General features: G+C 29.1%; 2 protein-coding genes across 6 annotated transcripts in view; one reads left to right on the top strand and one right to left on the bottom strand.

Annotated features, from left to right (window-relative positions):
- LOC130904242 (rootletin) overlaps nucleotides 1-444 on the bottom strand; it is a 66,471-nt gene extending 66,027 nt beyond the window's left edge. The window contains exon 1 of the mRNA XM_057816893.1: nucleotides 351-444. The gene's annotated coding sequence lies outside the window, so the exon portion shown is untranslated. The remainder of the gene's footprint in view (nucleotides 1-350) is intronic.
- LOC130904243 (TELO2-interacting protein 1 homolog) overlaps nucleotides 1-11,178 on the top strand; it is a 33,027-nt gene extending 21,849 nt beyond the window's left edge. For 2 of the 5 annotated variants that reach the window (XM_057816899.1, XM_057816898.1), the window contains 14 exons: nucleotides 539-680; nucleotides 728-867; nucleotides 918-1,095; nucleotides 1,157-1,334; nucleotides 2,014-2,336; nucleotides 2,389-2,597; nucleotides 4,567-4,749; nucleotides 5,263-5,472; nucleotides 5,794-6,048; nucleotides 8,015-8,253; nucleotides 9,051-9,351; nucleotides 9,438-9,747; nucleotides 10,458-10,686; nucleotides 10,739-11,178. In XM_057816899.1, coding sequence (XP_057672882.1) covers nucleotides 580-680; nucleotides 728-867; nucleotides 918-1,095; nucleotides 1,157-1,334; nucleotides 2,014-2,336; nucleotides 2,389-2,597; nucleotides 4,567-4,749; nucleotides 5,263-5,472; nucleotides 5,794-6,048; nucleotides 8,015-8,253; nucleotides 9,051-9,351; nucleotides 9,438-9,747; nucleotides 10,458-10,686; nucleotides 10,739-10,918 — 3,036 coding nt within the window. In that variant the 5' untranslated portion in view covers nucleotides 539-579 and the 3' untranslated portion in view covers nucleotides 10,919-11,178. Of the gene's footprint in view, nucleotides 1-27; nucleotides 237-365; nucleotides 681-727; nucleotides 868-917; nucleotides 1,096-1,156; nucleotides 1,335-2,013; nucleotides 2,337-2,388; nucleotides 2,598-4,566; nucleotides 4,750-5,262; nucleotides 5,473-5,793; nucleotides 6,049-8,014; nucleotides 8,254-9,050; nucleotides 9,352-9,437; nucleotides 9,748-10,457; nucleotides 10,687-10,738 lie in introns of those variants that run through there. The other 3 variants (XM_057816895.1, XM_057816896.1, XM_057816897.1) reach the window with 3 other exon arrangements.
- Nucleotides 11,179-14,948: the final 3,770 nt, after the last annotated feature.

Raw genomic sequence — 14,948 nt, forward strand, 5'->3', positions numbered from 1 at the left:
GGCAACTCTAAGTTGACATTAGAAAACAGAGGTGGCTTTTTATATTTAATGTATCAAGTCGTTGGTAACAATGGATTATAATTGTATAATTTGGCAAATATAATTTATATTATCTCATCAAACCGTAAACTTAATATTAATAGACTAAAGTGAACGAAGATTCTGTAGAAGATTTAATTTTTATGATTTATCTAACACCGGTTCTGTTTTCTGAGTTTAAAGCTGTATCTTTGTAGGTAAACATGAATATTGTTTGCTAAAAAATAACCAATAAAATCTCCAAAGCAATCATAAACCATAACTTGCATTTTTCAATGAATCATTTCGATTTAATATAATTGCCGACTTACCTAACATCATTTTAGAAGGTCTTCTAAAATCACTATACTACCACTTAATTTTGATACAAACATCCCAAACAGAAACTTAACAACGAGTTTTATTGACATTTTATACGGCGGCGTATTTAAAATGAATTCACAGTTACCAAATTTTGAAATATTTTCTAATTTGAAAAACATTTGTGGAAAAATTATAGAAAATCCCAAAGATTTAGATGGTATAAGACAATTGAATGTAATGGTGGAAACATTTACAGAGTCATTTATGAAAATTGTTGAACCAACAATCCTAGCTACACTTTATCCTTTTATAACATCTAATACTAAAAATGGGATCAGGTTTGTAGTAATACAAAAATATAATCATATACTATTGAAATCTTTAGTTTCAGCTGTAAAGAAAAACAAATAGTGATTGATATACTTCGAAATGTTTTTGAAAAATCCACAGTTAGTCAGTTGAATCTCTTCTTCAACATATATTCATTTCTTCTTTTTGAAATATATGATCACAAGAAGCACACAGGTAAAAGAGTATTTTTTCAAAATTTAATACTATAAAACATTTATTTTTAGTGTTACCAGTGTCTGAAGAATATAAACTTAGTATAATGAAATGTACTAAAGCACTAGCCAAATCTGTTACTACTGAATTAGTTTCTGAGTTGTATACAAAAGCACATGTGCCTAAACTGTGTCAAATGCTGCATGTAACCATTGAAATTGCCAAAACTGAACAGCTTAAAAGCTTGAGGTAACTTAGAGACTCATTTTAAGAAAAGATTTGTATATATTTGTTTTTATGTTTGTTCTAGAATAGCAGCAATGGAATGCATTATGTGCCTTGCCAGAGTATATGAAGATGAAGATTTTATGGATGTAGTTATAAGGAAACAAGTGGCAGAAGTATTTTTATTTTTTCTCCCAGGAATAGCCACCGGATTGAAGCAAATTGCATTAGAAGATGAAAAGATTGGTCATGCAGTACCAGTAGTAAGAAAAAAATTTGAATAATAACATAATCAGATGTGACAAAACTCTGAAGCAGTTTTCATTATTTTGTGATCCCCATTAATTTTTCATTTGATGGGGATACTGAATAATGTATTCAAAAGTTTTGAAAAATACCCGAAACTTATAAAAATTGGGTTTCAGTAAATATTTCTAAAACTTGGCACAATAATAGTTTGAAGTAAGGTGATTAAAAGTCTCAAAGGGTACCAAACCCTCCAAAACTACCCCCAAAGAGTCCAAGGATACCATAAGAGGAGGATTTCAGCCTCAAAACTACAAAGTTTCAGAGAAATGGGCCAAAACCAATTCTCTTCCTTTCAGGGTACCCAGGGGGATTTTGTACCCATTGAGATATTTGCTTCCAACCATCATTGTGTTAAATTTCAGCATAATTGGCTGAAACCTAATTTCCATACAGATTGAACGGGATCTTTCCAAATAATGGTGGTCAATTTGAGTAAATAGTTATCTTTAAACATTATTTATTGAAAAAATGTTGAAATATTGTCTGAATATAGAACTTTTTGAAATAATAATAATAAACTTCTGTAAAAAACATTTCTAAGAATCTCTATTTATAGAAAAGTTGAAAGAGGATTCAGTTTGTAATAAAAACCAAGTTATATTAGGAAAAAGGAAAAATGTAATCATATTTTAGATGGCTCTTAGAGCATGGGGAAGAATAACAACTTTGTTAATGCAAGACTACAATGCATCAACAACTACTTTCGAAATTAGTGAGCTTCAGAGGCAGTTAGAAATGACAGAGGAATCAAATAGCGTAAAGAAAAAATGGACAACAAACGAGGATATTGTTAAACATGTTGAAAGCGTTAAATTATCTTCCCAATGGTATAGAGATAATGATAAGAAGATGCAACATCTTGTTATTGCGTTCACAAAACTAACACATCATTCTCATCAGAAAGTCCGGTTTGAATTAGTGGAAATGTGTAGAATTATTCTTGAAAACTGTTTAAGGTATTGGATATACACAAAAAAATACAATTATTTCTTATTAATTGATTTTTAGGACAATGCCATTGTGTTCAAGCCATTTGATTGAAATTGTTATAACATTAACGGAAGATGAAGATTTAATAGTGTCTAAGAATAGTTATGCAATTCTAAATAATATATCAAATAGTTTATCTTCTGACAGGTTTAAATTGTTATTAGAAAGCTTAGAAGATGGGTTTAGTACAGGTATTAAATCTTTACCAAGAAAATTCAACGGTATAGGTAAGTACTGTATTTTTTCTGTAGTGCATAACATTTTTTCTATTTTCTCCTTTTCACTTTATGAATTTTGATATTTTTGTTTTTCTTTTTGTAATACCAATTGAGTTTTTTCTTCTCTCTAATAGTCTTTTAGAAAGTCCCTAAAAAACGTTTTTAATACTATAGTTTATTTCAGAAAGGTATAGAATAATAAAACTTCATTAGGTATGCAAAGGGACCACAGAGTGACTCAACGAATATTTAAGCCACTTTCATAGTTTGGCATTGATTTCATTGTAAAATTCTTTCTTTTTATCAAGTGCAGGCAGTACCACCCGGGTTGGGGTCAATATATGGATTTAGCCTATTGTTATCCATTCACAAATACTGAAAATAGTGTGCCAAAGGCGTACCGGTAATATTAGGCAGAGGCACTAATAGAAGGTTAAACGCAAAACGTAACTGTATAATCTACTACCTACTACTACTTTTCCTAATTCTCTTATGCAATTACTTGAAATTTTAATATTACAAACAATAATTTTTCAAGATCTACACCGAAATTGAGCCGAACTGGTCGGAATTCCCCATTTTATTACTCTATACCTTTCTGAAATAGAATATAAATAGAAAATAAATAGAAAATAAATAAAATATTTCCTTCTTTTCTTCTTCTACATTTTTAGATTTTGGATGAAGTTTTAGGTCCCTCCTCCTTTTATATCTAATCCTCCAGCAAATTCTTCTTCAAAATAGTTAGTTTACCTTTTCTAGATGTGTAAATGAATAAAAATCCTCAAATGAATCATTTATTTTTAAACTAAAGTTACATTATCACAATTCACTAGAAATTCATTGATATCTCATTCTGTATGGTTAATGAACAATCACAGTAAGCATTCTAAACTAAATTATCCAGCAAATTCTTTTTACCTTTTCTAGATGTATAAATTAACAAAAATCCTCAAATAAAGCATTTCGTTATGAACCAAAATTCACATCAACACAACAAACATTCCACTCTTCTACTCTTATTCTCATCAGTTCCTTTACTTATTTTTTTATCTCCTCCTTTCTTTTTTAATGGTGTTATATTTCAAAGGTCCATTGGAACCAAAATATTAGAGCTTCATTATTTTGTGGCTTTATTAACTTTTCTGTCAATAATTACTTTTTTTAATAACTACTTAACGACTCAATGGTATTAATAATATAAAATTAGTTACAGTCTTTCACAACCACCATTATTTTTCCTGCCAATCTATCTGCCAACTGTTTTTTTTATTTTTCTATTATAGCGTGTTGTTTTCTTTTCTCTATTATTGATTCTTGTCTTGCTAGTTTTCTAGTGTCTTCGTTTTTAATTTCATCCCTTTTAGTTTTTGCAGTTATTCTCCTTAAGGTTTCTATTGTTTTTATGTTTCCTCTTAATTTAATAAAACAATTTTTTTCTGCATAAGTGATTGTTGGTACTGCCATATCAATATTTCACATATATATTCTTTCTGTTAACTTTTGTTCATTTATTAGCTCTGTTTGCTATTTCTGAATCAATTTTCTCTCTCTTCTGTCATTATACTTTTAAGATATTTACTCTTTTTAAAGTACTGTCCTTATATTTTAATTGTTTCAATCAATTTTAATTTATTATCATGACTATGATTCAATTTTTGTTGATTTTTATTTTTGAATACCAAAAATTCATTAGCTTTTGATTTTTTTATCCAATAATTGGTCATTTTTTATTATCTGTGTGGAAAACAAAACAGGAGAGTAGTGGAAATATTTACAATGCACATCCAAAGATATTTAGGAATTACTTTTACAAAAAAAATATTTAAATCGTATTATGTTACATTGCTATATTACTTTATATTACAGAATAAAAAAATGTATTTGATTAAAAAAACTAGATGCTGAACAAATTCACTATTTTTTGCTATAACTCATAAAACTCAAATAAAAGTACCTAATAGCTGTTTTATTTTAGATGAGCAAGAACAAATGGCATCTTTGAATCTCCTAATTGGTTATTTGAACTTATTTGGACAACACAAGCTGAATCAAGTTCTTTTAACACCGAACTGTTTAAACCAGTTGCTAATGACTCTCATACATATATCAGAACTAGAAAAAAGTGGCCTCGGAATGGTTGAAGAGTATTCTATCAAAGGTAAGATGGAAATGAATCAGATACACAAGAAACTTTCTGTTGTTATAGAAATATCACTGTTAGATGAGCACAATTACAAACATAGTATCGAAATCCTAATGTTTGTATTAAAATTTATGTGCTTACTGTTCTTCTTGATATGTAAGGTAAATTTAAACGCATGGTATATTTTGTACATCTAATTTATTTAAAATTACAGTAAAATACATGTACAAAATAAAAAAAAAAACAAGCTTTCCCATTTTAATCCTAAGGGAAATTGAAAGTTATCATACAGGATATCTTAATAATAATATTAAGGGGTGTGGCTTTCACCATTTCCAACAATATTTTCGATATATTAAAAAAAATATGTAGTTGATTTTGTTTAATCAGCCTAATAATATACAGGGTTTATAAATGACACATATACTGAGATATTATTTTTTTAAAGCTCTATCCAAAACCAATTTTATTATTCTTTTAATGACTTCGACTTCATAATGTTCATTTCATATATTTTTTCTATCACAGGGTTAGATCCAAAAGAAAAGTCAGATTGCCCGTGGAAGAAATTTTGTCATTTTCAAGATGATCAAGTTCGCATAAAATTGGAGAAATTATGTAGCCTACTTGGAAATTTCGGTATATTTAGAATGGTCAGTGATTATTTACTCGACATAATTGTATGTGATGCAACTCATAGAAAGGAAGCCATATTTATTCTAAATGAAACCATAACAGGTAAGGTACCACTATGTATGTCCGTATTAGGGTGACATGTACCAAAGGATCTATCATGTCCCCTTTTCTATCTGTATTAATCCCACTTTTCTCAGAAAGTTCACGATATGGGATGTCTCTAACTGCCAGAGATCTTCATCTTCATAGTACCACTATCCTTGAGTTTGATTCCTAATTAAGTTGGAATTTTTGGAACCACTACACCAATAGTTTACCTTCACTCTCTGAAGACGATAACTTGGTTATCGAAACGTGTAATTGTGAATGTTGGTGTAGTGGGAGTTTAAACAGTGTGTTTAATCTGATTAATTCCTGTTCTAGGTGTTGATGTAGACGAAAACAATATACGAATAATCAAGAGTATAATAAATATTTATACAGATCCGATATATTGTCAATTGCCATTAACTGTATCAGTAGATGATTATGGTAACCAAATAACTTTAGCGCAAGCGCAACATAATGCCATTCAAGTCAGTCTATTGATAGATGGAATTGGTAAAATGGCAGTAATATTAAAAGATAATTTTCATCAATTCATGTTGAAGATTTTGTATATTGTATTAGAAAGAGCAGGTAACTGAAGATGACAAATTTTGTATAGTGTCGAATGTAAAGAAAATATACCTTAAAATTGTTGATTGAATTCTTCGAGAGGGTGAGATTACAGGTGAATTAATCGGTAACACTTTATTTGAACGAGCAGCATTTCCTTCGACAACATTATAAATCTGTAAAATAATATATTTGGTAGTTAAAAAAATTATTATATTGAAATTAATTGATTTAATTGTTTAACTTTTCAAAAGCATAACGGTAGCTGTAACTTATCAAAGTTTAATAGAAGGTTCATGCAGATTACTCAGGCTTGAGCTAATTTTTTATTATCCTTTCAGAGTCCTGAATGGCATAAACAGGAGTTAAGTTGATAATTTGATCAATTACAGTGAAAACTTGAATGAATTTTCTTTAACAAGGTGTATATAAAAGCTCAAAGGAAGAAATTTTGGGGCACATTAAAAGGGAAATAGATTTGCAGAAAGGGGAAAGAGGTACGAAAAAATCCAAAGAAGACATAGTTGAATACAGTATTGGAAAATATTAGAGAAGGAGAATCCAATTGGGGGTGCAAAAATACATAATGGCAACATGCAAATGAGTCATGGACCTTGAAATTATAATTTAGCAAACGAAAAATAATTCTAGGAAATATTTGGGTTAAAAATCGTATTTAGGACAATGCTTTTTTCCTTTCTGTACAAAGAAATATAAATAAAAAAAGAAACTTTACAAAAAAGTTAACTTTATGTATGCACCACACTATTTGGTATTTGTGTCAGTAAAATTATCAGTTCTACTTTTTGAAATGGAACTTCCTTTCTTCTTAGCCTTGCTGTTTTTTTATAAAATCTTTAAATTAATTCGTTTTGCCACCGAAATTGAATGCATTATTAAAAAAATACCAATAGTAAGATATCTTCACCGGTATTTTTATCGGAATTTACTTTTCTGGAAACAGGCTTGGAAATTTCTTCAAGTGTTAAATCACCAATATCCACCGTTCATTTTCCATTACCTTATGAGTTTGTCCTTTTCCCCTTTCATCGGATTCTGCTAAGCCATTTGTCTTGGCACACTTAGTTGTCAATCTCTCACTTAAAATTGTAAAAACTATTAGCAAACTGGTTTGTTTAGTAAAAAGATATTGACTTCTTAATGCACGATGACAAAAAAGCAGTTTGTAGATAGTGTAGGATATCAGATTATTCACCACCCTGCATATAAAAAATTTCTTACAGATGTTTCAATTAAAATAACTGTTTGTGAAATGTTTTTTATGCTGATTCTATATCTGCTTTCTAGATTTTGTACAAAATTCCATAATCTAATTTCATCAACACGTTTTATATTATAAAGTTGGAAACTAAGTACTTTCGCTTTTCACTGATAGAGAGCGTTGCTTTATTTTTTGGATAACTCATGTTAGTGCTGTACTTTTCAGTTTGTCATGTGATACTGGTGACTTTAGAAGCAAGTAGTGCGTGATTTTTACTAAAGCTATTAGTTGTGGAGATGGAACCGGTAGGACTGACACATGTAGCACAGGACCTATTGCTGAGGGAAAGCTCTTTTTATTTTTAGAACTGTATCCACAGGTCTTGACCGTACAAAAAAAACCAGTCGGTTACATGATTCTCGAGCCATCCTGCCTAGATACTAGTAGTGGAATTCTAAAATTCGACGGAAGCGCGGCGCTTTTGATGTACGTTGGAAATACCCGAACGTAGTACAGTATAACGAATTGCATATTTGAAATCAACGTGAAAAACTGCTTGAAGATCTATTTTTATTTAGTCATAGATATTGATGCAGGGTAGTGTTATAGGCATTAATATTCTTGTTACATTGGTAGCAATATTGCAATATTTTGTTGGTTATGTATGTTTAACAAATTATAACCTAAAAAATAAATATTCTGATTGTTATTTCAATATTCTCAAATATTTTACAGACTTGGTTTTTGTATGTTATTAATTTTTAGGCAGTAGTCACTACCTTGTTAGATTGGCAGGTTTGTCTGCCTTGAAAGATATCACCTTTTCCTGTGGATATTCTAATGTAACGGAATTAATAACCCAAAATATCGATTATTTTTCATTTCACATTGAAAGAAGATTAAAAAAATCAGAAAATAAAGAAAACGTTCTAGGGGTGTTTTCAGTAGTTTTACAATACAGTACTATGGATGTTTTGGAGTATCTTTCGTATACAGTACAAAAGGTAATTGTTTTTGTGTAGTTTTGAAGCTTTTATTATTAATTTTTTATAGGTTAGATAGTTATATAATTCTAATTAATTATTAATTTTTATTGTTGACTTGTTACATTTTGAATATTCTTTTAATCACGTATTGTGGCACAGTAGTTACTTCGGATTTATTTATTCTAACCTCCCAGTTCATTCGAGAAATTTAATAAAACCTCGGAATGTATTCTAAATCGTCCTCTACCTATTTGCACTTCAAATCAAAGGAAATTTTAGTAAATTTGTGGTGATTCTATTCTTTACATTCGCTGTTCTACAGCTGCAAGGTTGGGCGTTTCAACCACCAGACTACAAATTCAACTCAATTCCAACAACAGGAAATTCAGTTGAGGGCTGCAACCATCCCGGATTTCCATAGATAAGTCCCATCCTTCTCGATAAATTTATATGTTTCTGAAACTTCTTTTATCGTTCTTAGCAATAAATATTAATTTGGATAATCGTGTCCGGGGATAGTTTTAGATTGTTTAATTTTTATTTTTAATTTAATTCATTTAGGTTTTTCCAGCTTTTCCGCCTTTTTTATATTATTAACGTCGTTCGTTAAAAAGCTGGCGGCGTCCTGTTTAATATTGTTTATAATATCTGAGTACCAGTTATTTATATACTTTAACTGAGGCTGAATACCACTTTCTGAGGAAGAGTCTCCTACTCTGGAGGAAGTAAGGTTTTATCTTTTTAATAATTTGATTCCTATTTCTTCTCTTTTTGTAAGCTATTTCACTTAATAACATTAATGTTATTTTTTGTAGGTTTTGGTACAATCTTGTGATAAATACAAAGAAACTAACATTAAAGTTTACTTGGAGGTATTCAAAGTGTTTGTGAAATCACTAAGAAGATGGTTAAACATTCAAGTTCGAGAAGATCCTATTATATCAAAAGCTGAAAAAAATAAAATTGAAGAGGAATTTAAAGTAACTGGTGTGAATGAAGAAATACTAGATGACAATTTTTCCGATGATATTATGGGAAAAACAGCCGAAGAAATGTATGAGGAGGATATGAAAAAGAAATTGGAAGATTTGGAAAAAGAAAATGATATACCAGAAGGTGAATAAGCATCACATATAATGTGATAACAAAAATAGTTTTGTTTGAATATTTCATCAAATTTTCTCACATGACTTTATTTCCAGTTAAAGAATATGAAAAACCAGAACCACCTCTTCACATCAAAATCACAGTTTTAATACTTCAAAGGAGTCTCAATTTTTTACCTTCTAAAGACAGGTTAATAAAATTATCAGTGTTAGAAATTTTATCGAATGCGTTGGAAATTATAAGGGATTGGGAAGATGAACTTTTACCGATAGTACATCAAATATGGTCACCGTTGGTACAAAGATTTAAAGAACATAATGAACCCCTGATAATAAATTTGAGTTTTCAATTGCTGGAAATATTAGCGAGGCTGTCTAAAGAATTCATCCGAATGCGCACATCAAAGTAAGTAACAGTATATTTATCTTTTAAATCATTACCAGAATCAAAGAAGTATTAGACACCCCAGGAATATCAATATAAAATTATTAATCAAGTTAATTACACTACACCAGTAGAATGTTGCAATAAATTACAATGTACTCAATGGTTCCGTTTGATTCCCATTGAACTTTACCAGATTGTTGTGAAAATCAGGCGAGGACCGGAACCATTAGGAGCTTTCAGCTAAACCCGTAAAGGGGTGTCTGGGTGGAATGGAATCCACGAAGTGGAAGGTCCAGGACTACTTCCCCAAAAACTTTTTGAAAATTGGTTACTCGAAAACCCTATTTCAATATTTAAACGGAAGAAGAAATTCAGCAATACAGAATACATATTATGATTTTTAATTTTTGTTGACACTATTTGGTTTAAATTTTGATTGTTGTTAAGTTGATAATGTGTGTTTTAATTTGAAATGTTTTTCAAACTTAACAATGACTTTATTCTGTGAACATCTTCTTACAAATACAACCTAATATAAAATAAAAATACTGGTTGTCGATAAAAAGCTAAATTAATTTTTTATTTTGAATATCGATACTCTTGTCCTCAATGTTGCCAGAATGTTAGCTTTTTCTGTAGAATAGTACTATTTTATAAAACACTAAGAGCCTTTATTTTGCTATTCCTGCATAGGAAAATATTTCCCAAAACTATTTTTCCTTTTCTAGGGAAGTGTTGCCAGACATTCTCATCGTATTGGAAAAACTATCAAAAGACAGTTATTTAAAAGACAAAGGATCTGTTTATAGATACTCACAATCATATAAACTTCAAGTGACTATTTTGGAAAGATTAGGAAAAATTTTGATTTACTTGGACGTGTCTGAAGAAAATATGATTAAAGCCTTAAATTGCGTTAGAATATATTTGAGTAACAAGCAACCATTACCTTTACAAGTAAGTAAATACTCCAATTATAATATTTATTAAAAGCATATGTTTGTTTTAGACCGCAGCCATAGCATTTTTCAACATTTTGGCAAAATATGATCATGAACTAGTCAGTAAAAATATTAACTGTTGGAAATTGAGCGATGAATTTGATCAAAACATGAATACGATCATATCTGCGATTAATATTAGTGATAATAACGATAAGGATTTAAACTTAGTTCCAGTAACAAGTTAATGTAGGAATTTTTTATACGCCCTATATATTTATCGAACAAAAGAACTGTTGTGGTCAAAGACTTTATGTAAAGTTGTTGACAAATTCAGAAGTAGATGAAAATGGTTATTGCAATTGCAATCATATTCATTCAATGCAATTTCACCAATTAAATATTCTTCTTCATCATATTTAATTCAAAAATCTTTCTTTTGCTCTAACTTTTATTACATATTGTTTTAATTTAATTCAGAAATAAATATAGACTCGACTGATATAAATATATTTTTTATTTGTATTATTTAAATACAAAATGTGAATTGCACACCTAAAAATGTAAAATTAATTTAAAATATACAAAAAAAATTATGAGATGCATGGAAAAAACATGACAAATCAACAATGAGGATACAGGATATACCACGATGAGTTGAGTCGACATGAATCTCAAAAAATACTAGTAATATTGAAAAAAATTTGAAAAACATACTAATAACAAGAAGTTAGGTGATGACACAAAATGACCAAGAAAAATTACCAGAAGAATATATGGAGAAATTAGCATGAACGAAGGAGACTAAAGAATCCAGAATAATAAAGAAATCGATGAAATACTAGGCAATTAAAAAATGGTCCAAAATTAATTGTGATTTAAAAATGCCATCAAAAACAAATCTTATAACTAATACTAGATTATCTAAAATGATCCTGTTGCAAAATTCCTAAATACAAAGATTTTGGAAATAAGTGTCAATTGAACTCATCGTGATAGACCCTGTATGTATAAAATAAATGATGATAGTAAGTTAGAATTCTCGATATGACAGTCTTATAACAAAGTATAATTATATAAAAGGAATTGAAAATATGTGACTATAATCGGTTAGGACATCGAATATTCTTAAATGTGTATATTGTTTACATCGGTGTCCATAAGTACTGTAGGTAACAATAGATGAAAATCACTTTGTAAACAAACTAATTTTATTAGTTTTGAAGGTATGAAGTACTTAGAAAAAATACCTGCACAATATCATTACCAACCATCGGTGATATTTAAACGTAATACTTTGGTAATTAATGTCTCTCAAGAAGATAACTTTGTTATCGAAATAGGAATATCAAGGAAAATAAGTTTTGATAATATTTATCATAACTAAATCGTACATACAGGCATCTATATTAATAGCCATCAGTAATTTTCATCTACTTTATCTTGATGTAAAATTCAATTGGAAGCTCTTGTCAAACATATTAATTAAAATATTCTAAAATAAAAGTAATAAACTTCAAATCCAAAATGCAATTGGTAATATTTTTTATAGAAAAATGATCATGAAGGTGCTCAAACATGAAGATGTCACCAAAATGTACTTTAACTCGATATCAGTGTAATTGTTCTGTAATTAATTAAATTTAAATTAGAACATCTTCAAAATTATTGACTATTAATGGAGATTACATTAAAAGTACTACAAAAATAAACCAGGTACTAGTTGGATTTTAGTACAAATATGTCCCTCGATTTACAAAAACATTAAATAAGTTTGAAAAGTTTATTATTGTGGATTTGGAGTCTCGTATACACCCAAAAGATCTATTGTGTCCCCCTTTCTAGCTGCGATACTGGAGAACCCAGTGTTTACAGCTGATCCATTAATTCCACTCCTTTTCAAAAAATGTAGAATGGCTCTAATTACCAGCGATCTTCGTCTTCTATTTCATACGCACCCATGTGTATTGCTGAAAATTGACATTTTCCGTCCAATGTATACTTTAAAATTGTGTTAATAGGATTTAATAATGCCAAATCATTGGTACTTACATATTCCGCGTGATTGTGACTATTACAATGAGTAACTTGTACCTATATGCACCATGAACTGTGCCGTAAGCCAGTATGTCATCTCAGTTCGTCAAGAGATGTTACAAAATCGAAGCTATAGTGCCATAACCCACACTGATGTTTATAATATAAAGAATCTTTAGAAATAGAAGAACAAAATGGATTTCGTGCGGGACGCTCATTTATTGATAATACATTCGTTTTACATTATCAAATACTAGAGAAACGTAAAGCCAGAAATTTAGCCACTCACCTCGTATTTGTTGATCTGGAAAAGGCGTACGACACGGTGCCGTTGAAAACGCTTTTTTGATATATTGACGAAATCTGACCTCAGTAATATTTATGTTCGAGTTATTCAGAATATAAACCAAAAGTCATAAGGTTATTTAAAAACTCGCATTAGAATTTACTTTTAATCATTATGTACTATTATGTAATTTGTAGATATTTTCAAAAATTTTACATTCTAATTACTTTGATTTATTAATGTGTTATGAAATCTCCTGTTTTTCGTGTAAAATTTTACAAATGATTAAAAAAAAATTGCATGCGACTTTTTTTGTTTTTTTTTGTCTTTTCTGAGAAAATTTACAATGGTGATGCTAATGTTTTGCACACCATCAGAAAGTAGAGGTTTCGAAGAACAAAAATCTGATATTATGAAAGGAGAACTTTCGATTGAAAATGAGGGTGCTTTTTCGATATCAATCAAAAATATTTCAAATCAAATAAATTACAGTGTATTCAGGACATGAAAAGGTAAGTTTTTACCAAATTCCGTGAAACAAAATGTTTTTTTGTGAAAGATAAAAATAAAAAACCAAAAACTTGGTTATTTCAATTTTTCATATAATTTTTGAGGTTATGTGTAAATACAAAAGTTTTAGATCTTCTTATTACCTACAACTTTCCCAATTAACTTTTTTCCATAGGGCTTATAGTTTTGCCAAAAATCGATATAAACCGTTTTTTTATCCTTAAAAACTCCCCCCTTTCCGACCTTAGATCACACGTAAATTATTTTTCCTCTCATTTTTATTACAATGAGTTTTAACTTACTATTATTATCTTTTGTTTGAAAAATTATCAACTATGGTCTATAGGGTTGAAACCACAAATAAAATCTTATTGAAGTCCATCGTAGACTCTAATAATGTAATGTAAAAAGATGTGTTCTATTAAAAAATAACGAAGTTCGGATCTACTAGCTCCCGTATACAACTTTTTATAAAAATACTACCAGCAGTTTCTGATATACATGTTGTCTTATCGTAGTACACCTTGTACATATACGCCTCTTGAATACGTTTATTTTTCATTCAAAGCTCAGCAGCTTCCACAAAAAACAAATATGTTCAGAATACCCTGGGTGGACAATCAATAATATATAAATTAAACTGATGGTCTCAAATATGCAATTATAAAACATAATCACAAAGTTTGTGGGATCAGAATTGCTGGCAGGTGAACACACCTTGATTGAAGATATGATTCAAAATCTAAATTGAACGAGAATAACGAAGATAACACAATGAGACTGTCTAAAATGCTATGTAATCTCTAGCATGGTCTATATAGACAATCTACATAAGATATTCTTCGAAAGAAACTGTAAATATAGTAGTCTTAATGATATCCCTCGTATATATGATTTGGGATTTCTTCAACAAAATATATATTTCAACTGTCTTAATTGCATTTACTTTCAGACATAGACCTCATTATTTTCCTAAAAAGGAAATAATTTGAATACATCCCTTACCTTGTAACGGCTGACATTTTTCTTTAGTTTGAAATAATTTGTTCGAAATAATTTATTTATTTCATTTATTTTTAACATCAAAACTAAGATTTAACTATTGGATAATACAGTTAAGTAAAACGATTGTAAATTTTAGAAAATGATAATTTCAATTTAAGTTATTCGATATAACTTTAAATTTAATGTACTCGAAATGAAAATTTCTAATATATTTCTTTTTATTTTTTTGACTAGAACTTCCATTATTAAAAACAATCACAGTTTCAGCTTTTACAATATAATGAAAATTTTTTTAAAATGAAGAAAACTTCTTTTAAAAAAACATTTTATAACCTCAAGATTAACCTAAAAATTTATAGTTACTGTTTTTAAACAAATCTAGTATTCCTAAAAAAATGATGCTTCTTTCCATTTACAACATTTTCAAAAAGAAACAGTAA

The sequence above is a fragment of the Diorhabda carinulata genome, chromosome 2 (assembly GCF_026250575.1).
Source record: "Diorhabda carinulata isolate Delta chromosome 2, icDioCari1.1, whole genome shotgun sequence".
NCBI classification, from domain to species: Eukaryota; Metazoa; Arthropoda; class Insecta; order Coleoptera; family Chrysomelidae; genus Diorhabda; species Diorhabda carinulata.